This window comes from Uloborus diversus, chromosome 8 (assembly GCF_026930045.1).
Source record: "Uloborus diversus isolate 005 chromosome 8, Udiv.v.3.1, whole genome shotgun sequence".
NCBI classification, from domain to species: domain Eukaryota; kingdom Metazoa; phylum Arthropoda; class Arachnida; order Araneae; family Uloboridae; genus Uloborus; species Uloborus diversus.
This window is the reverse complement of record NC_072738.1, coordinates 92,577,053-92,603,990: the sequence shown is the minus strand read 5'-3', so window position 1 is coordinate 92,603,990 and position 26,938 is coordinate 92,577,053. Positions and strand designations below refer to the sequence as shown.

General features: G+C 34.7%; 1 protein-coding gene across 1 annotated transcript in view; it reads right to left on the bottom strand.

Moving 5' to 3' along the window:
- Positions 1 to 19,676, bottom strand: part of LOC129228488 (transcription factor SPT20 homolog) — a 127,539-nt gene extending 107,863 nt beyond the window's left edge. The window contains exons 1-2 of the mRNA XM_054863169.1: positions 19,660 to 19,676; positions 18,876 to 19,014 (exon numbers count right to left, since the gene is read on the bottom strand). Coding sequence (XP_054719144.1) covers positions 18,876 to 19,014; positions 19,660 to 19,676 — 156 coding nt within the window. The remainder of the gene's footprint in view (positions 1 to 18,875; positions 19,015 to 19,659) is intronic.
- Positions 19,677 to 26,938: the final 7,262 nt, after the last annotated feature.

Genomic DNA, 26,938 nt, shown 5'->3' with positions numbered 1-26,938 from the left:
TATTTCCCACAAAACACACACACATCCGAATCAATCTCCTTTGAATCTTCAAACATGATATGCTTCTTGTGATGTTATTTGTTCTCTGTTTTCTATAGTTTGCTTATGAGTGACATTGCTCTCAAAAATATGATGTTTGATTTACTTCTTCCTCGTTCAGTTGCAAATTTCAGTTCCGTTCCTTTTAAATATTCTATCTCTCAAAAAGAATCTTTTTTGTTTTCATCATTTACAAACACACGATATTGCTTTGAATACTTCTTTCACTCAAAGATTATCACTCTCAAGAGTGCGGTAATTTTCATTTAAATATTCTATCCTACAAAAAAAAAAAAAAAAAAAAAAAAGCCACAGAGAGAGAGAGAGAGAGAGAGAAAGAAGAGAAAAACAGCAATCTTGCTCATTTTGGCTATTTTATCCCCACTGAGCATGCGATTATATTCCATTAGCTTCAAATCTTACTTGAATGGAAAACGTGCAATTTCATTATTTTTCTGTCTTTTATCATTTGCAAGTAAATTGCTCTGTTTTCCGAGCAGACGATTACCTTAATGCTTTCAAGCTTTGTAGTTTGACCGGCTGCAGTGGCGCAACCAATTTTTTTCTCTGTGGGGGGATTGGGGGGGGGGGGAGGGGTCACAAAATGCCATTATCAAACCGACTTGAGGTCAGGGCTTCTACTGTTTTTTATCCTAAAGATCCTTGGTTGCGTCCCTTCTGGATTTTTTTTTTTTTGTCGAGGAGGGTTTTTTTTTTTTAGAAGGACATGTAAACTATTATATGGATTCCATATTGTTTTATTCTTATCAGCTGTTATATTGAACATTCATTGTCTTAACTGAATGGAACTCCCATGTCTTTAGGTTTTGTTCTTTCTTTCCGCTCAAATTTTGGTGATATTGTTAAGAAAATAGTTCTGAGGCCTGATTTCAATCAATCTTGCAATGGATGATTTTTGAAACAGCATAAAAGAGTATTTTTAATTGTATTCATGCAAATGGCTAAGTTTAACGCCATTTGCAACACAGTTGAATTTCCTGCCGACGACCGCGTATTGAAATGACCACATTTTTAAGTTGCGAAGTTAAAAGCTTGTATCATTCAAAAACAGACCTGCGTCGCATCGTTTCTTCTCGAAGCGACCAAAATTTTTCTGGAATGGAATTTCTTCTTCCTAGACTTGATAATTGTTTTTCTTTCATTTACCAACTGCTTTTACATTGTCCCCTCTAAAAGTGGCCTGCATTTTATGGGATGGAATTTATCTTCATAGACTTTATTAGTTAGTTTATCATTTAATAGTTCCCTCTCGCAGTGACAAAACTGTTATGGAGTGAAGTTTATCTTTACAGTCTTGATTCATAGCTTATCCATCATTTACCAACTACCTTTACAAAGTTCCCTGTCGACATGACCAACATTTTATGCAATGGAATATTTCTTCATAGAATTGATAATAGTTTGTCCATCATTTACCAACCGTCTTTAGGTAGTTCCAAATTGAAGTGACCTACATTTTATGAAATTGAATTTATCTTCATAGACTTTATTAGTTTATCTATAATTTACCAAGCGCTTGAATAGTTTTCCTCTCGAAATGATCAAACTGTTATGGAATGGAATATATTTTTATAGACTTGATTCATAGTTTGTTCATCATTTACCAACTGCCTTTACATAGTTCCCTCTCGAAGTGACCAACATTTTATGCAATGGAATTTTTCTTCATAGACTTGATAATAGTTTGTCCATCATTTACCAATCGTCTTTACGTAGTTCCCTCTCGAAACGACCAAAATTTAATGTAATGCTATGTGCCCATCCTCATCTTGTGGATAGACTAAATGATTGTTTAGTTTTCATTGAGCAATAGCTTTTACATACTTGGTACTGCTGGTACCATATTTTCTTCAGCGAGAAGAAAAATCATATTTATTCTTTTTTTCAGTGCGAGTTATAACTGTTTGTTAAACTTATACATTCTACAAGTTAGTGCTTTTAAGAAATTATTTCCGGTTTCTAAAACCTGCTTTTTGCCATCTTGGTCAATGTGATTGTGAATTTGTAACACGTTTTATTCTTTACGAAATTTGAATTGAATTTTATTTAAGTGTTCGCATCCTGTTTTAAATTCTTGGAATTTCATTTTCAAACTCATAACTTCAGTTATATTCTTTTTTAGATTTTCTTTCTTCATATACACCTCTTTAAAATTACCTCTTTTTTCATGCTAGTGAGATCCTATCTATCGTTATATTCTGATTGCAGTCAGAAACAGAAACTGTTGAATTTTTAAACGAAGTTGTAGAGCAGTCGTTACTCTCTTCTTCGACGAAGCAGAAAAATTTGCCCCTTTGCTTAGTATTTGTCTTGGTTAGCAACATTGTTGTTTACATTGTTCCAGACGTGGTTTGCTGTCCTCGCGAAGACAAAACTCGTTAGGACGACAAGGTCAGCAGCGAAGACTGGAGAACTGCCAGAGGGAGAAGACTGCGTTCTCTTTCCTCTTTCGAATGAGTTATGGAAATTCAGAACTTATTTTCAAGTTTTAGTTCATGGGTTCTTGCAATTTTGTTTTCAAACTTAATGTAGTCAGAATCATCACGAACTCCACAAGTTTCGTAATTGGTTACTGGAAGAAGAGTAGTGTTTATGTTTATACCATTTTACATCAGTTTACATTTCTTTTTTGAAAAAGAAAAAAATGTTACGTTCAGTTATTTCTACACAATTGAAGGGTTTGCAGCAACAAAGAGTTAACTCCATTCTTTGATTGTTGAGAAATATCCTGGAGTTAACTCCATATTGCCCCAAGCGAATGAAGCAGCTAACTCACTCTAGCGAATAACTTGGTTACTATCAACCGGAGATAACTCCATGTTGAACCAAAGGAACTTGATAACTATCAAGTGGAGATAACTCCTTGTTGAACCAAACGACTAAAAAATGGAGTTAACTCTTTGTTGCTGCGAACCCTTCGACTGAGGCAGTGAGAAGCAAAGGGATGTTTGTGCCAAATTAAAAATTTTGAAGACAACCAGTACAAATGATAGGGAAACTTCTCCTTGTAATGGGGCAAGATATAGTACTAGTAGCCCTGGTAGGTTCTGCAAGCTATACAGCATGATTTAGAAAACAAATGCAATGATAGCCTACCTGGGATCTGAGTTTTAAATGCGTTTTACTGAAACTTTAAATCATCCACTTACATCCCTTCGCTTCTAGCCGCCTCAATTGAGACAGTGAGATGTGAAGATATGAAAATAAATGTCTTTATATTTTGAATAAAATTCAAATCGTTGATATGCTTTCATTGAAAATTTTCTAAATCATGCAGTGTAGCAGCACCTCTTACAGCTTATCACCTCCTGCTCCAAACCGGATGAAAGTTTTTCTTACCATTTGTATTGATTGCCGTCAAATTTTAAATTTTGGCGCTTTCACCCCTTTTCTTCTGGAGGTGCTTCTGTTTTACGTAAAATGCTTGACTGTCAAACTAAACAAGTTGGCGTTTCTGAACTGTACACTGCGCACCCCAGGATGATAAATAATTTATCCTTTTATGCCTTATCTAGCCAATCTTTATTCAACTAGACCGGAACTGAAGTAACAATTTCAACCAGGACAGGAAAACAATTTTCTTCTAACAAAAGATACAGAATCGTAAGGACAGATTTTTTCACTATCTGTTTTAGCTCATGACATGACAGTCCCCCGCACTTACCAATTTTATGGTTTATCCGTTAGCTCAGCAGTGCAATACTTAGTTCTGTAGTTGATAAAACAGAGTCTTGCATCTTGAACACCAATACAAAAAACAATCTGTTCGAACATCGACTTTTTAATATCAAACTTTCTCTTTTGTATTCTAAGAGCCATTGGTCAAAGAGATGCTATTTTCTTACACTTTCAATTGCAAGTCAAGCACTGTAGCATGTTATTCTGTTGTTATTGAGCACGATTAATTTTCAATTATTAAAATTGAAAATTCTTCATTATGAGGGTGAATTTTGTGCTTGCGGAACTTGCTACCCCCTATCTTTTAAAATTGATTGTTGGGTTATGATTTATAGTGTTTTTAACTTTGTGGCATGCCTTTTTGTAAGACGCTGATTATCGCAGATGAGATCAATAGTTCTTGAAGAAATCTTGTAGCTTTGCTTATTGCTACTATCGTGCCTCGTTCTGAGTTCTACATAGATTAGCAAACAGTTTGGCAATTTTGACTTTTCGGCCAAATAATGTAATATGCGTGTACGTAACTACGTAAAACTGTAGGTGTTTTATTGTTGTCAAAGTTCATTATTGCTATTGCTGTTACGTAATTTCCAACACCAACAACAAGGAGAAGTTTGGGACACTTGCAAATTTATTCTCAATTTTCCTCATTCCCGAAATCGTGAAATTTTTGCCGGCATTTTTTATTGCTATGAAGTAAAAATTATTCAAATGTCAACCGTCGTATATATTCTTTCTCAAAGGTGTTTCTTTTTTCCTGGAAAACGCCATACTTTTTTTTTAATGAAAAGTATTCGAGTGTAAATTAGCTATTTTCTGCTTTTTGAACAGTTAATTATTATTCTTACATCAACGAATGAAATGCCAGAAACAGGGGCGTAGCTAAGGGGGGGGGGGTTTTGGGGACAAAACCCCCCCCGAAAAGTTAGTCTCAAAAAAAAAAGAGAAAAAGAAGAGAGAAGAGAAAGAAAAAAAAAGAAGAAAAGGAAAAAATTCCAAGCGATTATATATATATATATATATATATATATATATATATATATATATATATATATATATATATATATATATTTATATATATATATATATATATATATATATATATATACATATTTATATATACATATATATATATATATATATATATATATATATATATATATATATATATATATATATATATATATATATATATATATATATATATATATATATATATATATATATATATATAAAAAAGTAACCCCCCCGAAAGTCGGGTCTAGCTACGCCACTGGCCAGAAACCTTTTTTTTTTAAATTAAACCCTAATATATAGTTTGCTATTGAAAATAATCTAGCCAGGAAAAAATTGAAATCTCGCAGAAGAATAATTACGAGTTGTGTCAGGGACACTTGCATTGTAATGACGTTTGGATCATTTTCCAAAAAAAGAATGCTTCTGTCAGCTCTAATCTCTTCCGCATTGTCCTGTGGTGCACGATGTCCTCCCTCCACCCTCGCTGCGATGTTCCACGCCCCTTTTCCTCTCCATCAGCAGACGATCGAGCCCGAGATCTCATTCATATGGATGGCAATTGACTGTGTGATTGCAACAGTGGGTGCAATCGCTTGGCCTTCCGTGATGGAATGTTGCATGGCGGGGCTTTTTGAACGCATTATTATTGGGGGGTTCGTTTCGGTTTCGCGGGCATGGAGTTGCATAATTAATGCTCTGGCTATTTTTACCCAGATATAGATTTTATAGGAGCTGTAGAATGAACTTTTTGTTCAACTTGAGAAAATGGCATTTTTCCGAATCTTTCTGTTTTTTGCAACAGTTTGTGAAATTTTTAGCACGCTTTTTAATGAATGATTTTTCTCTTAAATACAATTTACAGTGGACTCTATTGTGTCACCTCGATATTCAGAACACATTTTGATGGTCCCGGGGAGCACATATGCATTAATTCCGTCTCCTTCTATAATGAACACTCCCGTAAACTGAAGACTCTTGTTCAGTCCCCAGAGTGTTCAGAATAAAGAGAGTCTACTCTGTATGTTTGCTAACAAATATGAAACGTTTTAGACCTGTGTGAAACGTTTTCATTTAAAGTAAAGAGTTCTCAGTTGTTGTTATTAATATTATTATTTTACGTGAGTAACCAGATGATTCGAGTTTAAAATTTCAGCTTAACGGAATCGAACGGATATCATACACTTTTCTTTCCTATTTTCTTTGTTTTAAATTTCACTTACGAGATCGGTTTTTACAGATTTTACAGTGGCTAAGTGGTTTTTGGATGTTTTACAATTCTTGAAAAATTAGGGAATCGTCAGGGATTTTGAAAATTTAATTGAAAAAATAAATAAATATAAGTAAAATAAAATGCGCTTTCTAAAGAATTTAAAAAAAAGAACAATAAAGTACATAAAATAAAATAACAAAGTAAATTGCCGCAGAAAGAACAACACACTTAAAATTTTGTTCAATCATCAGAGAAGTTTTATTCAGAAAAATATTTTTCCCAGTAATTGACGAGTGCGGTTAATTAATGAATTTTTTTGATCAACCACCGATTAATTGTAGATAATCTTCATGTCTCTATAACTTATAATAAGTTTTATTTTATTAAAAGCATCCTTTATTTAAAAGAAAAACTATCAGTGCCGCCAAGAAAGTAGGGTAGGTGCACCGGTTGTGGCCACTTTAAGGTCAAGAGAAAGTTCTAAGGGACCAGGTTCCTCTTGTAGACGCACTATAACAATGAAATATATGTCAGTTTTCTCAGAATTTAAGCTTCTTTAACATATTTATAAACTCATAAGCAATTAAATAAGAAAAAAGAACGTAGGTCAATTGAACTGAAAAAGTGTAGATTTCACCAGTTGTGGCCACCTATGAGCTAGTTGTGGCCACCTAATGTTCCAGTTGTGGCCAGTACAAAATTTTTGCCTAAGAATTAAAATCCAAGTCCAACATTAGACATACAATTAATAGAAAACATGTAGTAAAGAATAGCAATGTTTTTGGATGTTCATTCATTTTAATGAATATGAATTAGTAACAATAATGGAACAGTAAACATTTGGCAATTATAAGGAAAAAATACTTGTACAACTTGTTTTTGTAGCTTTAGTTTGTCTGATGGTCTGCAACTGCATACTATCATCTGTAGTTCCCCATAATAAATCACATTTTCTTTGCTATTTTCACCCTAAGGGGCCACTTTTTATCATAGCACTTACATCATAATTAGAATCGTTTATTTCAGCAACTATTGCACCAAAAAAATAACTGCTTTCATAAAAAACTATATCATATTCACCGATTGAATTAAGTTTACCCATACTAGTGATGCGACATCGATGGCAAAACATCGATGTTTCAGAACATCGATGTTGGAAATTAAAACATCGATGGTATTGATACATCGACCAAAAAACATCGATGTTTCTGAACATCGATGTTTTAAAACATCGATCGTTTTGTCAATATTTAACATATATTTTTTAGTATACTACACTACAAACTTACATAAATGATAATCTCTAACAAATGTTTTTCAATGGATCAGGGCATTGCGTCTAATAAAGGCAATACAAAAGAATACGAACCCCACGAATATATTGAAACTACTGAACTGCAAATCATAAATACAATTTAATAGGAATAATTTCGCAACATCTGGGTACTATAACAAGACAAAAAATTATAAGAAATGCAACAATTAATACAAACTAGTTAAATCTGCGAAAAAATATATCATAGCACTTACAGTCAGTTGTATGATGAGAAAGAGTTGTGCAAATTATATTAAAAGTACAAAATTAATTCTGACAATTATTATTAAGAGCAAGAAATATGTTTTGAACTGTTAGTGCAAAAAAGTTAAACACAAATTGTGAGTAATTGGAGGACGGCTTATTGAGGGTAGACGCAGTGGCGGATACGAGTGAGGGGGTCATAACATCCCCCCCAACCCGCAACAGTATTTGAATGTTTGCTCGAAAGAATAAAACCTTGATCGAAACCGTAAGAAGTGTATACAAGGAGGAGGAGGGGGGGGGGATCATGACCCCCTCCTCCCATCAAAATCTGCGACAATACTTTGTAATCTGTTTCAAGGTTCATTGCATTTGAGTAGTGAAAATGACTGCTTGAAAAAAAAAAGCCGAACCGAAACCATAATAAGAAACAGTAAATAGTTCTCGATTTTTTTTTTGGGGGGGGGGGTATTAACTGTCACTTTTCTATTTATAGCATATGTATTTAAAATATGTAGACAGTAAAAATAGCTTTTCTCGAGACAGTTAGTCTGCGGCGCTGAGTTCAGGAGCCAGTATAATGAAAAGTAATAAAGAAGTGTCCGACGCCCGTTTGCTTTTATAAGCAACAAATTTAATCAACGATAGTTTTTGTACGCTTCAATCGATAAAACATTTGAGTCCATAAATGTTTTTTTTTCTGTAAAGTCTCTATTTAGATTATAATTTCTTTCTGTTGTAATTTTTAGATACTTCAGTTTTTAGTCGTGCTGAGTTTATTTTTAAATGTGCTGTAAATAGTTTATTAGTTTAAATCAGTGTTTAGGATTTATTATCGTGCAAGAAATGTAAACTTTGAGTGTCGTGTTAGCGCAAAACCTCATTATGCATAGGTTCTCGCAGTGGTGCCCACCTAGGCAGTGGCGGATACAAGGAGAGGGTCATAGGGGTCATGACCCCCTCCCCCTAAAACGTCGACAATATTATCCGTTCACATTGCATTCGAACACTTTATGGATAAAATGTAAATAATTTTAGTTTTTGTTTCAGTTTTTGAATTATTTTTACAAGTAAATACTTGAAATACTTCTTCTTTTAACTGTTTATAAAATTTATTCGTGAGATTTTTGTCCTATTAGGTGCCATATCCCTGACCGATGTGGTATTTTTTAAACACCTAAGCAGTTTCAGAAATTTTTCTTACCAAAAATCATAAGTTTATTCATGGAGGAGGGGTGAGGGTCACTTTTTAGCATGAGCCCCCTAAAATGTTAGTCTGTATCCGCCCCTGGGTTGACGATAAGTAACCCCCAATATTTCGTGTTTAAGCGCATTTCTCTTTTCGCTGACTATTCCACCAGGCAGAGAAAATCTCTTTCCGATGAAACAAAAGTCGCCATCACTATCAAATACTTCGACACAACTTTTAACAGTTCTGAATTTGTACAATTATAATATTCACCGTAGTAATATATAGGATTCTCCTTTAGTTTAAGAATTGGAGTCTTAGAATTGACTGCAAGAACTGGAAACAGACTACCAGTGTCGAGTTCTTCCAATAGCTTTGACCTCTTCCTCACCCTCCAGTTATCTTTTACCATCTTGTAGTGATCTTTCCAAAAATCATCCTTTACGCAGAAAAATAGATATTTTTTAATGTGCGCAAATAAATGAAATTTTTGGAGCAATTCCATACGTAAATTTAATTACCTAGCAAGAAAATTGGAGCAACTTTTACTATAATTTTTAATTATAATACAAAAACATCAACATCGAAAAAACATCGGAACCAAAACATCGATGTTCCGGAAACATCGAAAGTAAAACATCGATGTTTTAACAAAAACATCGATGTTTCCAAAACATCGACATCGAACCCCTAACCCATACTGTCCCAGCTGATTTAGTTAAATCACCATTTAAAGCCATAATGTGTTTTCTGTGTCCTTTTTTGGCATTCCTTTATTTATTATTTATTCAGAAATTGCTTTTGATTCCAAATTTTTCGTAAAATATCAAAATTCCTCCATAAAATATGAACTAGTCCTCCATTCTTTAACTCTTAATTTCTTTAAGTTCGGGTACAAGGCTAGTCTTTCAAATTAAGATTGTCTGATAGTTTCCTTCTAAGGTCCTGGATACAGCTGATACTAGCATGTCATGGCCGGATTTGGAAGTGTGGAGGCCCAGGGGCAACGAAGGAGTGGAGGCCCCTAATAAGGGTTCGAAAAGATCATCATATTTTCGAAAATATCCGAATCCGATACTTTGAGATATATCCGAATATTTTTATATATATATAAATGTATATCCGATATTTTCGACACATGAAAGTTAGGATATTTTGTAAAAATTTTATTGTGGGGGCCCCTTTGTTGTGGAGGCCCCGGGGCAGCAGCCCCGCCTGCCCTCCCCTAAATCCGGCCCTGTAGCATGTAATACAAAACGGAGCCATTTCTAACAGCCTCTAGGACGTTTTCAACTTCAGTGGGAAATTAAGCATGTAACATTCTTTTCTATTTAAATTTTTTTTCTTGCTTATTTGGGATCCATTGTTTATGCAAAATGTTTTTTAAATTGATCATTCTCCCAAGAGTTGATGTTTTTTCTTTCTTTCTTTCCTTCTTTTTTCTTTAGTTTAAACAATTAAGAAATAAGAATATGTTCGAAGCTCTTGAAAAACTATGTTTATAAACATTGTAATTACAGTTTTCATATAATTCGTGTAAGAATAAATAATTCACTGGCATTTTTTTAAATGAATTCCGAAAACCTTTATAAATAAATGCAATTATTTGTAGAACTTGTACAAAAATTTCTAAAATCTACAAAAATGCCGTAAAATAATTTGTTTATATTTTTAGAATTGAGACCCAATAAAATAACTTTGTTGATTTTCACTTAACGAATGTAATAAACATTTTGAAACTATGTTGAACAAAAAATAAATAAATAAATAAATAAAAGCTCATTGAATTAGCTTTTGTAATGTTATTCGAAAATTTACTACACATATTGTAAGAGTAGACCATAAACTAATGAAAGATGTCAGCATTTTGGTTACTCTTAGCAACCAGTATAAAATCAAGGTTTGCAAAGTTTTATATAAATATTAGATTTTGAAGCCAGTCAATTATCCTGGAAAACTCATTTCGATAAAATGTATTTTTAGTTTAATTCTTCATATTTTTACAATGTAGTATACACATATGAAGGTGTCATGTAAATGGAACAAGAATATTTTGAGTTTTGACTTCTGAAAACGCGCATATGTACATAAAAATCATTTCAAAAAATGCATTCTGATTTAATTTTTTATACTATTACAACATATAATGCGATTTATACAAAAGCCAATATTTCTGTTTCAAATAAAACGTAGACAAAAATTAATCGAGTTAGTAAAGCTAAAAAAATGATTAATCTAATAAATTTATCAAAGCAAAAATGTGTAATTAGTAAAAATTATTCATTTTACAGTGTTCAGACATTTAAACCAAAAATAAAAAGGATATCATAGATGTAGATGCTGTATGAATAGAGTTATATTGGGTTAAAGTGACAACTGTGCTACAAAGTCAATAAAATTCCGTCCCCCAATTCAACCATAAGCAGAAATAATAATCGTTCATAGTGTAACTTGACTATATTTTAAACTTTTTACACTTGACATAAGTACTGTGGGTCCTTGAATAAGGTTGTTTTAGACTTTCACAGTATGCTTAAAATATTCTGCATGGCCACAACTAGCAAAATACACGGATTCGTGATCCAGTTTTGGCCAGACTATTTTAGGCAGCTAAGTTACAAAATAAAGAAAAGTAAGGAACTCACATTAAAACTTGATCTTAGCTTGATAAGAAAAACTGTACGTTATCTTAAAACATGTAAAACTATTGTTCCTGTAAATAGATTAAGAAGAAACACTCTCTTAACTATAAGCAGTAACAAATGCACTTATCCTCACACAAGTGCATCCTGCATCTAGACAGAGGAAAATTTCTGGACCTCTCACGGCGAAAGTTTTGAGAAATGCCGCTCAGATTATAAAACAAGCTTTATGATTAGTTGAAGTGCTCTATATTCTTAGTATTTCTGGTTTAAATAAAAAAAAAGGCCACAACCGGTGAACCTACCCTAAGTCTGTGAAGTCGACTTGGACTCAAAATAGTGCATTTTGGGCGCTCGACGCTGAAACGGACATGGTGCCCGCTATTAAATTGTACTGCTATTAAATTTTATATTATGTTTAGTAGCATTGCTTCTTTCCTGAAGATCTTCATTTTTGTTTTTGTCTGTACCTTTCAACTATCAGACCTTTAAAGCTGGTAAATATTTCTATGAAAGATGTAAATGGATTAAATTTTTGCGGGGAAAGCAGGACAAGGGGTCATTGTTTTAAGCTATTTAAATCTCAGGCTAACTTGGAAATCAGGAAAAACTACTACTTTAGCAGGGTCGTGGGCACTTGAAATAGCTTACCGGAAGAGGCGGTAATGAGCAAGGGAGTGGATAGCTTTAAGAGGGCCATTGATCTTCATTGGGGACTAATTAATTGACTAGGACCAGCCTAGCTGGGCCCAGAGCCTGTTGCTGGTCGTCACATTTGTATTTGTATTTGTATTTGTATTAAATTTCAGCAAAAATTAGATCCTCTTTGTCCCTCAAAAGAATCGATGAAGAGAGTTCACGGTGAATTTGCCTGTTTCAAAATAGATGGTAAAGGCTGATTACTTATTAACGGCTACGTTTCTTATGTGCAGTTAACTTTTTTTGCAGTTTTAACCAGTGACGGATTTACCATGTCGCAATTTCGAGTGGCCCCGAAGGGGATTCTAAAATGCTCATGATAAATCTTTTTACAGAGTTCTGTGATCGACAAAGAAGCCCCCCAAAATGGCTTGCGACGAGACCCCCCAAACCAATAAATTCGCCAGATTATAACCTTTGCAGAATCATCTTTACGTATTTGAACGCGTGAAGAAATCTTGGATCTCTTTAGCATATCAGCCTGTCACCACGCAGTCTGTGCCTGGACTTCTGAATGTGTAGGTAGATGGAGCGTACAAGAAAAAAGGAATATTTTTGATACCCCCGTGATCGTTTGCCCACGCGTCTAGAATGCTCGCTGACCTTGAGGAAGATCGGATTCTTGTTCCCACGTTTTGTTATTCCTTCGGTTGGTGTGGGCGTTCGGTGTGGTCTCACTTGTCACCACAGGCATCCAGTATCCATGACAGTGCGCAGCGGGCTATCGAGATAAGTGCAGATTCAATTAAAACAGACTGTGGCCCAGGGCCGGATTTAGCTTTTGAACCACTCCGTGCAAAAGGGAAAAATTGCGCCCCTTTTGAACTGCATGTATAAAGGGCCCCCCTCCCCCCCAACAAATGAAAAAAACACATGATCTTTTTTACATTTTTTGGCAAACACATAAAATGTGTCAAAGTAACTTGGCAATTAATGTGAATTGTAAATAACAATTTTCAAATCGGTTGACAGATTTGATTCTGGTGATTTCAAATTCTCCATTCATAAGACAGCGATCTGAGAGAGAGAGAGTAGATCTAACGTCTGTGGTTTAAATGGGAGTAAAAAAGCCAAACCCTGCGGCACGACAGTCCATGAGGGCCGAGGCCTACTGTGCCCAACTCAGTTTTCCTGACCAGGGGCTCTGGGTTGCAAGGCATACGACCCGGTTAGGTGGTCAGCCTAACGCGGAATCCCCAGTGTTTGGTTCCCAAGTGCACTTGGTACTCATTTTATCGACCCACTGAAGGGATGAACGGCTGAGTTCAACCATGCTCCACCCGGGAATAGAAATCCGGACCTGTGGCGTGGGGGCGCGAAGCGCTATGAGCTCACAAATCAGGGGACTTGTGTTATCTATGTGGAATCTAGAATTAGTAGAATTATGCTTATGTGTTACATGCATATTACTAATCCTTTTTCTATGTGCAAATAAATAAATAAAACAGTTTGGATTTTGAGATTTTGAAATCAGATTATGTTTTTCTGCAATCACGAATTGCGATAGGACTCGACTCCTTGGGTTCTACTAATGGCTCTTATCGCAACAAAAATTAGAATTTAAGACTTTAAAATTCAAATGAATGCCAGGGGCTGGTTGTTATGTGCTGAATGTGGTGTGCTGAATACTTTTTTCGCGAAAAAAAGATTGTGTACAATCGACGGTCATTTCTAAATAATTCGATTCCGAGGCACGTGGACGCCTGCATTATAATAGAAAAATAAAATCAAGGGACGGGACGTCGTTCAACGGTCAAGTGAAAACAATAAGCAATTCCTGATTGCTCAAAAAAAAAAAAAAAAAAAGCAATGTGAAAATTGCGTCATGGGTAAATTTTGCGCCTAAATAGGGGGTCTAGGGGTTACACCCTGGAAAGTTTTCTGAATAGTAGCTCTGAAAACGCTATTTTAGACTATCTTTGATGATTTGATGATGGAAGAGAAGGAATGTTAAGGGGACCTTAGTTTGGAATTTTTCGAACTTGAGGCTCAAAACAAAATTTTAAACGATTCAAAATTCTAATTCTGTACACAAAATTTGAAAAAGAGAAGGGAAGAAGAGGTTGTCAAAGCGTCTAGATAGGAAAATTTTCCAAAAAAAAAAAAAAAAATGCAGTTGTTAGCAATCTTTGTCTTTTTTTATTTATTTCTAATGGGACTGTGTTAGAGGCTTTGACTTTTGTAGACCTAGTGCGATCTCCCGATGTAGCATCCGTATCAGATGGAGGTACCTGGGCTCTTACAATGCGAAACTGAGCTGGGAATTTAATTTTCCCGAGAGTACTTCAAGCCAAACGAATAATCGAAGGATCTTTCACATGCCGCAAAATCATACGACCCGGGAGCTGTCTATTTTATTCATCTTGGAAAAATCCATCGATTAAAGCCAGGTTTGAACCTTTGTCTTCAGACGTAAGATGCCAACGCCTAACCATTGCACCACTCGGTCGGCAGGCAACACTTGTTAAAGTAAGGGAACGGAATGGGATCTGGGATCATCCCCCATACATTTTTTGTCCAAAATACGTAATTGTAAGTAATTGTAAGAGAAGGAATGGGATTGGAGAAATCTTCATTAGTAAATTGTCAGAAGTTTTAATTTCCAAAATCGCAGTTTTAGACGATCTTCGGGATGTTAGGATGAGGAGAATTTAGTGCCTCTCCCCTCGGAATTTTTCGAAATTGAAATCGTTTAAACAAAAGTCGACCTTTAAAGGTGAAAAGGGAAGGTTGTAAAAACTTCCGCGAAAACTTTTCAAAATTGAAATTATAATTACGCAAATTGTAAGCAATCTTTGATGACGTTAGGGTAAGGGGTAAGATTTGCGGAGACTTCCTCGGAAATTTTTCAAAATTAAAGTTTCGAAAACAACTTTAGACAATCTTTGATGATGTTATAGGGATCAGGTTTTAGGGTTCTAGGGTTTCACCTAACCCTGGGAACTCTTTCAGAATACAGTCCTAAAACCGGAAATATTAAAACTTTTAATTTTCACCCTTACCTTACATTTTAACATGTTTGAATTCAAACGCTTACAGCCCCAGAAGTATATTTTATTGATTTGGACGTAGGTGTTTTTATTTATTTATTATTTTATTTTATTTTTGACTTTTGTGTGGTAACTATGGTCATTTTTCTACTATGTTTCATTTTAAATATCGTGTCTCATTAATCTCCTGCAGAGTTCTTGTTTTAACCTTCGTTTTTTCCCTTCAACCATTTAACAACTTCTAGTGCGACTTTTCATATCAATCGTTTAAATCTCACTTCTCTCTATCTCTCTCTACTTTGATTTATCTGTTTGAACCATATTTTAACGGCAGATACATTTTTCAGCATTCATCTTTGAGATTTTCATGGTAAGAAAAAAATGAAAGTAAGAAAAACAGAAACAGAAAAACATCAGCACCCCAGACGCTATCTTGTTTATTTATGAATTTATACATTTTTTAGTCTAAAGCGTGCCATGAGTTTCCAAATTGCACTGAATACTGTAAGAGCATTTTTTTCGCGAGGCTTTAATTTTCGCAACCCCATCATAATAAAATTTTTTAAACCTTGTAAAAAATCTTTTTACGTCGAATTTTTCAATTTTCGCTTCTGTTTGCAAAAAAAAAAAAAAAAAAACCGCGAAATTTTGTTTTCCGATGGGAAGTCACTGTAATCTTCCAAAAATTTCATAATTCGGGACATTTTGCCTGATGATTCTGAAAATTTGAAGACATAATCTTTACTAATAATAAAGCTGAAAGTCTCTCTGTCTGGATATCCGGAGGATTTCTGGATGTCTGGATCTCTGTGACGCGCAAAGCGCCTAGACTATTCGGCCGATTTTCATGAAATTTGGCACAAAGTTAGTTTGTAGCATGGAGGTGTGCACCTCAAAGCGATTTTTCGAAAATTCGATGTGGTCTTTTTCTATTCCAATTTTAAGAACAAAAATATCATAAGATAGACGAGTAAATTTCGAAATTATCATAACGTGGAACCGTAACATGGACACAAGCCAATTGGCGAGATACTAAATAATAACGTGGAACCGTAACATGAGTGCAAGCCAAGTGGCGAGAAAATTCACCATACATTATTTGTAAATATACAGGCGAACCAAAAGACCTTTTAATTTTTCTATTACAGGCAAAGCCGTGCGGGTACCACTAGTTTAAATAATAAAATGCCTAAATGTAATTATTTACTAAAGATGTAAGCACATGTGTGAATATCCATAATTTATCATTCTGCAAAGTTTAGAGCTCCGTTCGGCAGAAAAGTTCTCTCCTCTTAAAAATTTAAGTTCGAGGCGCCCCTGCTGGTGATGATCCTACTTATGACAAAATAATTTTAAAATCTCTGTAATTAGTATAAAAGAACTAACACCTTTTACTTCAAACTTGTGCAGACTACGGTTATAGAATAGATAAAGGGATATCGCGATGCGCCCTCTTCATTTGTAGATGGTGCCAGTATTTTTTCCAGAGAAATTAGTTTTTTTTTTCAGCAGCTCAGTTGCAAATATTTTTCATATTTTGATTTGGCAATTTTGCGCCCCTCAAAAATCTTTACTCCGTGCCGGGGCACGGACTGACGGAGTATTACTCCGGCCCTGTGTGGCCTGTGTTAGGACTGTGGGGACATCATCTCTTTATAACCCTTTTTTTTTAAGATAAAAAACATTTTTTTTTGTGGATGAAAGGGCAAGGGCTCACGCTCACGAAAGTCTTACTTCAGAACCATGCTGCTTTTCAAATGGTGTTGTAGAGTGCCAGTGAATGAACACTTAATCCAATTTCAAAAAGTCATAGTATCGTTAATTTCTGTAGCATTTGTTACTGGACAATAAAAACATTCAAATTGAGGCAGTGAGAAGCAATGGGATAAAAGTGGACAGTTTCAAGTTTTGAGTAAAACGCGTTTAACCCATTTGTGCCTGATTTTTTTTTTCATCGCAGTATTTTGTCGAACTATAACAAAAGGTCTAAAATGTATGTAAAAAATACGGAAAAAAATATACCTTCAAAATTTTTCATTTATTTGTGAAAAATCAAAACGTCCCAATTTTGGGACGCTAGGCACGAAAGGGTACATGTTTTTCAAACTTCTCTACTCACATACAAGCAAGAATACAGTTATATTTTATGCAACAAAATCAATATATAATGAAAAGATATTGAGATATATTCATTTATAGTTGGAAATCAATTATTATACAATGAAAATTATTAATTAGAATCAAGAAGTCATATTGTATGGAAAACTTTAAAGCTCTTTTCATGCAATCCAATCATGCATTTTCCACATTTTCTTGTGGCTTTTTTGCCACAGTTCCCACACCTTAACTGGGTTTTATTAGTTTCTATGTAATGGTTAATACCATCATAGCGAACACAGTCAAGTACTTTGCTCTTAGAATTTCGTTTTTTTGTGATGGGCCTTCCGGGTGCTGATGGACGACTTAAGGAGTGAAAAAAACCTAAGCATATATCTCTCTTAAAACTGAGAAAATCTAAGGGTTTTGTTTCGTAAGATGGGCACAACCTATATATTTGCCAGGCGTTTTGGATGGAACTTTCTAAGCCAAATACGAAGAGTGGCCACCACCATTTTTTGGATCGTATGGAGCAACGATATGCATTTAAATTTTGGTCCATACGATCCGTACCACCCATAAACTTATTATACTGAGCAATTATGTGAGGTTGATCAATTTCAATAATTTTTTTCTCTGAACTTGACCACCTCTTTGCTTTAACTAAAGGATAAACTCCATGCACATTTGATGCAATTGTGACAACGCTATTGTCCATCCACCTTACCATAAGTAGGTTCTGTTTCTCATCAGTAAAATACTCGTGAGTACCTCTCTTTAGTTTTTTGAAGGATTTGACATTCTCCAAAGGACAGTCTGCTATACGATTGGCACGTACAGTTCCAGTCGCTCCAATATTTCTTTCAGATAGCTCATCTATAAGAGCGGGACTTGTGAACAAGTTATCGAAATACAATGCATACGGTTTATCTGCAGGCAATTCTGATATCAAATCCAGCACAACAGATCCTCCCATTCCTAATCCTTTAACATCTGTTACTGTTCCTGCACCCTGATACGTTTCGAATTGAACTAAGTATCCAAGTCTCGTATTTAAAGACCAAACTTTATAACCAAATCTAATTGGCTTTGATTTGATAAACTGTTTACAGCCATGTCGTCCAAAATAGGGAACCATGCTCTCATCCACTGTAAGTTGTTGCTCCATTGGGTAGTATTGAAGAAATTTTTCATTTAGCATTGAGAAAAAAGGACGGAGCTTGGCTAACTTGTCTTTCTTATTTAGTTTGTCGTTATCAGCAAAATGCAGATATTGCATTATCTGTTCAAAGCGATTTCTTGTCATTGAAGAGCTTATTGCAATATTATTCGCATCAATTGATGGGTCCCAGTACAATCGTCGCCTTGGTAACTCCGCATAGCCACTTGTCAAAAGAATGGCAATGAAAATGTGTAGCTCTTCGTGGGTAACTGAAAAAGACATGCAACCTTTTTGTCGAGCATATAGAATGCTTTGCTCTTTTATCATTGTAAATAAGTCCTCATCAAAAAATTCTTGAAATATGGATGTAGGAGACCAGTGAATGTTCAAAAAAGGTGGCTTTCTTTCACTCCATTGTTGTGTTAAAAGCGCATTGAGGTCCTTCGCTTTCCATTCTCTTTTAACAATTTTCTTTTTCCGTTTTGGAGGTGGAAGTATGTTTGTATCATCGTTTTCGGAAGAAGAATCCCCAACTATTTGCACTGTCGCTTTTTTGCTGCACATTTTAACTATTGCTGGTGCTCTTAATTGTGAACCAGACAAATTATTCACACTTATATTATCCTCTGCTCCACTATCTTCGTCTGTTAAGTTTTCATTCTCAGGTGGAGAAATAATTATGTCAGCATTCAGGAAGTCCTCATCATCTGACAACTCTTCCAATAGAGCCAGAGCTTCTTGTACGGATAAACTGGAAAAATGTAACGTATACTTACAAAATAATACACAATCAACAGTACAGTAAAAAAAAAAGTAGTACCAGAAAATATAAAAATAATTCTTGAAGCAAAACCTTTACTTTCTTATTTGTTTATCGTTTTAGTGAAGCAAGTGAAATGAGCAAAACATTTGTTGAGTGTTATATGAATTTATAAGACATTATAAAAACTTTACCAGGACAATTTATCAAAAGCTTATGCAAGTCAACGTGGGAATATGGGATGTAAATTACAGAACTGCACTATTTCCGAAGTTAAAAAGTCACTTTGAAAAAAAAAAGAACCCAGCGAGAAGGGTTTTTTTTGCACAGAATTAATATAAATTGAAAGAAAGGGAGTCCTTTGGCTATTCTGTCGCCAAACATTCTGTTATAGGATACTAATTTTAAAAATAATAAAAGAAAAATAGCAATTACACTGCATTAAAAATGAGTTCAAAAACATGTACCCTTTCCTGCCTGGCGTCCCAAATTTAGGACGCTACAAAAAACTTCGTAATTGTACTTAAAAGTGAAGTACGAACGAAATTCAAAAATACGTATTCTTTTCTAATGTTTGTTCTACTAAATAATAAAAGCTACATAAAAATTGACTAAAAATTAAAGAAAATATGTTACCTTTTCTTAGATGCCATGTTGTTCCATGCAGAACAAGCCTTGATCTGAAATAAAAGCTATCAAGCCCTAAAATAAATACGCAAATGTGCTGCCATCTGTGATCAAATATTGAAAACAAATATCCAGCATATTATATCCAGAATTTTAAAAAGCTGTGATAAATGTAGTATAATTGGGAATTTTTTAAGGGAAGCGTCCCAAAAATGGGACACTAGGCACAAATGGGTTAAAGATAAGGTCCTAGGTAGGCTTTCATTGATTTTTTTCTAAATCATGCTGTACAGCAGCACCACCAGGGCTACTAGTACTATCTCTTGTCCCAAGACAGAGGAGAGGTTCACATACCATTGTACTGGCTACCTCCAAATTTTTAATTTTGACACTTACATCCCTTTGCTTCTCGCTGCTTCAATTGATGTTTAATTATTTTTAAAAAGTTGAGAATTTTTACGGTTTTGCGTCAGAAGAAAAGAAGAAATGAAAAAAAAAAAGTACCAACCCAGAGAATGAACTAGGGATGGGTCGTTCATAGATGAACGATGCAGTATGATCCCTTAGGCGTTCTTTTGATCTGTCAGAGCCTGATTAAGGCACCGTTCTGCAGGTTCGAAGACCTGGGAACCACAATGCTAGCTGCACCAAATAGAATACGTTTATTTATTCCCTCATTTTGAACTACTACTTCTTTGAAAAAGTGGATTTTCCTGTGAGAGGACCACCAAATGTTGCCCGGACCTGAGCATCACCTTGGTTTGATCAGACCCTGTTGACGGTGAACGGTTTGAAAGATTGTATGTAGTGATGCACTATTAGTATGATGCACTAAATGTCATTTCAAACATAAGTGCTACCTCATGTTGCCTCTTCATAAATTTGTCTATCGTTCTCTCAAATGAAGCAAAAACTTTGCTAATTTCTTGCAATCTTTTCAGTTTGAAGGTATTCCTGTAAAGTTTATTAAGTTTTGCTGGACCGTAGTTAAACCCATCTATTTGTCTGAAGAATGAAATGTTTATTTACAACGAGAATTACAAGTCATTCGATTCGAGCTTAATTTATAATGTTTTTCAGCCTTTATATTTGTGTATAATGTTGGCAAGTTTTTATTAAACTACTGCTACTGTTATGCTATAATCAAGGTTAAACGAGGCTGCACTTGTCTCGTTGGTACTTCGTACGAACTTTAATGGTTGCGGAAACATGTTGCAATAATTGTGGTAAAACTTTCTCTTGTAAATTTATAAGGGATGTTCGTCCATTCAATCTGACTGGTGAAAAGTATGGGCCAATCAAGTGATCATTAAGGATTCCAGCCCAATCAAATGCCGGAATTCTTAAACGATCCACCACCAATAACATGAGAACAACTGGAGACAAAACTATTTTAGTTTGTGATGTTTTCTCTTATGTCACCTTTTTTCAGGCCCGTCTTTTTGAATTTTCCTGGGGAAAGGGTGTAATTTCAATCGGGAAACACCAAAAACTACGCTCACTTATGTGTGACATCGTTATTATTTTCATATAAATACCCCTGCTCCCCACCCCCACATAACTGGTCTACCTTTTTAAAAGTATTTACGAAGCGTTTTTAAACACCTTGTATGCTGATCGTGGTTTTGAGTTATTGTAACGGTTACAAAAAATATGGATTGTCCACTTAGGATGCTATCATTCGAATAGTTCGAGGCAACCCGTGTGTTGCTGATTTTCTCTACTAATATTTTTACTGAAATATTAGAATGTCAACCGTCAAGGTATGACGGGTGAAAATTGCTTCTACTCTTCTACATTTGAACGAAGCCATTGCCTGTTTGGTGATATTTTGATAGTTGAAATTGTAACCTTAACTCCAGTGGATTAACCCTAAACTCCAGTAGGTAGCGCTCATTGTTGAACATGTTTTCGTTTCTTCATTTCCCTGAAACGACCCAGTCCTACCAGTAAAACTGTTAAGTGACCGGATACAGTTCCGGTCTTGTCACAATAAAGCCTTTTCTTTCACGTTAAACATTACCAAAACACATCATCAAATTATCATGCCGTGGCGCAAGTTTCGTTGTTAAAACACGCGGGTTACTCGATCATCGGCTACTATTTATATGAGGATTAGTATGAATAATATTCACTATAATTTATGTATTAGAAGAAAAGGTGTAAATATGGGCACCCTCTTTTATTTCCTATTTAAAATTACTTTTAATTCGAACAATTCTAGATTTTTGTGTTTCATTAACAACTATGCATCAAATATTTTATATGCGAGAAGGCGTAACAATGATTAATATCAATGATTTCATTTCAAAAACGACGATTTACAAAAAGCTTTAAAAACAGCACCAAAAAAAAAAAAATGGAGTAAAATTAGGGCACCCCCCCAAAAAGTCACAAAAAACAGCTTAAAAGCAGGATATACATAACAAAACTATACAAAATGGAAGACAAAAATTTTTTTTTTGTTACATGAAAAAGAGAAAGATTTACAGAAATCGCAAACATAACTGGCGTTTTCAGCTCCGTACAATCAAAATGTGCCCACATTTGGCACATTTAGAGTGTGCCGGATGAGGTGCACACATTTCATACACACCTCTTCCCCAGTGGCTTCAAGGAACTTTCCATCCCGAAAGATGCAAGTTGCATCGCTTGAGAAATAATTTTTGTTGTTTTAAAAAAAGATGTGGTGAAGTTAATGGCACTCTTTAAATGGGGGTCCATGTTTGCACCAACTACACCTAAGAAAGATGACCACTCACTCAAGAGCGGATTCAGGGGAGGGTCAAAGGGTCAGCTGACCCCCCTGTGACGAAAATTTTTCCATGATTTTTATCAAACTTCAAATTTTTAGATTCAAAAAAATATTACTGGGCTATTGCTATTTTGGGACTTTTGTTCATTTTCCAAAGAACAATCATCTTCAATGAACTTACGCTTTTTGAAAGCACTATTCTACCTGAAACCACATGTTGTGCTATAAAACGTGTATGTTAAAAAAAAAAAAAAATCAAACTATTTATAGCTGTAATCTCTTATCAATAAGATCAGACTGCCTGACAAATGAAAATTTGAGGGAATATGATTCATTGCACAAGTTGCACCATTGAATATTTTTGGAGGGGGGGGGGATTTGAAAGGGTTCTGATGTCATTTGGCGGAGGTTGTCCGTAGCATATAAGGGGTGCGTTATTATGCTGACCATTGGAACTTGACCCCCCTAACAAATATTTCTAGATCCGCCCCTGCACTCACTCATGTATTAACGTAAAAACGTGCGTGACTAAAGGTGTGTTTCAAAAAGTAGCTTAAGATCTCCGCTTTCCGGATGTCATTGTGAAATTGTTTTAACCTGGTAAATGCCACTTTTTACAGTCCTCACCACCAGTCTTCAGTACCCCCCTTAGTCACTAGATAGGGGTGTCCATATTTACACCTTTGCCCATTTCTACACCTTTTCCTCTGTTAATACATGCATACTCGTCGCCTTAGAGCAACAGTAAGATATCTTAGTGTTATTTCTGGGATTAGATATCTTACTGTTGCTCTGAGGCGACGATTTGTTGTTTTCATATTAATATGCATATATATCTGAACTTTGGAAAAAAAATTAACATAGTGTAATAAATATTAGTAAACATTTTCAAAAAGTTTCTAATATTTTTTCAAAAGTACTGATATCTGTTATTTATTTGGTAGCGAAGGATAGTTTTTTTTTTTTTTTTCAATGAATGACTGCCGGAAAGAAAGGTTTCATTGATTTCATTGTATGCTCTGTTCATTCATATCACTTGCGTAAAATATTGTACGAATGTTATTTCACTTATTTTTCTTGTTTTTCAGGTAAGTCATCAACTTCTTCCTGCATATTTATGGGATACGATGAAAAATGGTCTAATTTTGATCACGCAGTAGAAAGAGAAATGCATTGTAAGTTGAAATATTCCCACAGTGCTTTTTTATAAAATAAATATGTATATTTTTTTAAAAAATCATTTCCCTAAATGTGTTTATTCAGAATGACCTGTACTTACTCTGTTGTTTTCATTTAGTTTACACATATTCATTGAATCGTAGTATACAGAATGTAACTGAATTAAGATCGACTGATGTAAATACTTTTAATAAGTTAAGTCTGATCGATTACGTTTCTTAAAAGTTTAAAAAAAAAAATCCCATGCAAAGTTAGAGCTCTACAGTTTGTTTGTTTTTTTAAGGACGAAAGTGAAAACTTCGATAATAATATCTTTCAAGTAGACACGCACTCCAACTTTTATGAACATTTGAGTAGCCACGATTGTTGGTTGTCAAAGTCCTTTTGATGGTTTATTCAATTTTCCCTAAGAGAGAGCGGCGTCCTAATGGGAAAAAAATAATCTTTTACAGAATTCAAAGTCAAGAGTTGTCTTAGCGTTTTCATGAAAGACAGGGGAAAATGTAAAATGGAAACTGCAATAGGAATTAAATTTTGCTTAGAGCACTTCATGCCAAACGAGTACTCGAAGGATCTTTTACTTTCCGCACTATCACACGACATGGACGTTGTCGATTGTCTGCACTTGAAAGTACCTCGACTGCAGCCAGATTCGAACCTGCACCTTGACCAGTGTCTAGCTACTACTCCACTTTGTCAGCATATCTCTTATGTAAATTGCACAATAAATTATGCTAATCTAGCACTCATCATGGTGTACTTGGAGCGCCAGCCTCACACCACTCCATCAAAACTGCTAATGGTAAAAGGCTGACTCGAGTGTTTCATTCAAATGCCACATATGTTTGCACCAAAAGACAGTAGACCAATCCTTTGTTAAGAAGGATAGGAAAAAAATGTTCTTCGTTTTCTAATGTCTTGTAAACAATAATGTGCTATTTTTTTTACAAAACACTTCTTTTTTTAAAAAATCATAATTAAAGGGTAAATCTGATTATTTAGGTGTTTTTTTTTTTTTTTTTTTTTTTTTTTTTTTTTTTTTTAGCAATCACGAATTGCTTATTATCCTCACTTGACCAAAGTGGATGCTGCTCTGATTTTTCCCGATTGCCTTGACGACGAGAATAAATTAACTTGTTGCCTTAGTATTTATTAAGAGGACAAATTTTCGTGGTCATGATTAAAAATCGTTTTTATTTATTCAAGGTTTAACTTAAGCAGATTTTACTTTTAAAAAATGGGGGGGGGGGGGTGTAAAATTACATTTTTTCAGGAAGAACATCGACATAGATGAAAATAAAAGTAAAACTTCATCAAAATACAGAATTTCCAGATTACTATTCGCATCATTTAAGGTTGATAAGAAACAAAAATACGTATGCTGTAACTAATCTTTATTATACGTGTACTGGTGGAAATCGGTCATAAAATCTTTGTTACCGCATCCTTATCCTTATTAATATATTTTTTATAGATATGTCTGGTATCACCTATTCTAGAAAATCACCAATCATCATATGACGGGTGAAAATTTCTGTGTCATTTCCATTCCATTCCATTTGTAGAATGTAGACAAGAAACCCAACGAGTCGAGTCCTATCGCTATTCGTAATTGCGGAATACATGATTTGAATTCAAGACGTCAAAATTCAAATGAATGCTAGATGTTTTTTTACACATATTACCTGGATTTTCCGGCAATCCTTTTTTCTCCTATATGACTTAATGCACTCGGTAGTGTATTAAACATACACATGATGCAAGAACTTGAACATATAGTGAAAATACAAAGCAAAGTTTCTTTTTATATTAACAGACATCCATGACATACGTGTTAGCCTTTCTCTACGCAAGGTCTGTCTGTCTCAGCGCGTTTTCTTTTGGCTTTCCGAGATTTGATGATTGTTTTCTTTTATATTTAGACTTTCCGTTTTTTGACGGATCTCTGTCTCCCTCTCTTTCTCATTCGCTCTGCAGCCGATACCATCTTTCCGCCGGTATTTATAGAACTGTTGCCAAATGCGTGTTTATAATTTGGGGGTGTTCCGTCTTCGCCCCTGCCACATGACAGCGACAAACTTCCGGGTCGTTCTTTTTGTGACGTTTGAGTGTATTTTCAAAATGAAAACTTTTTTTATTTAATCGTAAACTTTGTTAAGTTCGGGAAATTGCGTGCAACTGTTGGTTAAATAATGGAATGACGCAAGGAAAGCCGGCACAAGTTAAAGAAAAAAAGTCTAGGTGTGACCGGGGCATAATGTACCACCCTAATATAAATCTGTAATTGGGCCATTCCACGAAAAAGCAAATATTTTGTTTCGCTAGTGACAGATCTAGATTTCTTTTCAAAACGATAAAATTGACCAAATATTTTTTTGCTCAAGAAATGACACGTGTATGTGCGGTTTCTTAAGTAAAAAATCTTTATTTGTTACATTTTTAAAGCTCTACTTTTGGCGTAAAATATAAAGTTGTCACGCGTGGAACAAAATATCTGATTTCTTGTGTAATGGCCCACTGCTTGTATCTTTTTGAAATTATCACTAGAAAGTAATTAGTAGGAAATCAAAGTATATACGTAATAGATTTTCAACAACAGAATCGAAGCTTATGTTGCTTAATCAGAAAGTTGCAGTTCACAAAAGTGTGTTTCACGCGTGACAGTTAAAGTTTATTAAAAAAACACATCACAAAAAGTTCATCACAAAAGAAACACCAGTTAAAAAATATTTTTGAAAAAAAAAAAAAAAAAAGCATCTGCTTAGCAAATCACACGAGTCAAGTGTTTTCACTGGGTCAACAAATTTTTCAACCGCCGGCTGTAATTAATTGTGCATAGACAGTGGTGTTCCAATAGGGTATACTCCATATACGCCGTATTCTCTCAAAAATTTTTTAGACTGATAACGTATACTCTCAAGCTTCAAAAATTTTCATATTATGATATATTATGTATATGATCGCATACACATATTGTGCATAACTGATTACTGGGTGTATACCCTTAGAATAAATGATGGGGACATCCTTGTGTTAGATTAAATTATAAGGAAAATTTAATCCAAGTTGTCCCACACGTGACCGTCGCCCAATTATGAAACTTGATGTTTCATAAGTCGCATATTAATAGATGTTTGCAGCTTTAAAGTTACGATTTTAACTAGATTTTATGTTTTAAGCTATGCAGTAGGGTGTATCCTAAAAGTTTTTTTTTTTTTCGATTTTCCAACAATGCGGAAAAGTTTCCTTTACTGTTGTGTGTAAAATTTTGTTGATCTGAGTTAATGTCTTCAGTTTCCTGTGGGGCTTTCGTTGTACAAAATTTCTTTAATTATTGTTTTTTCAGTATTTTTT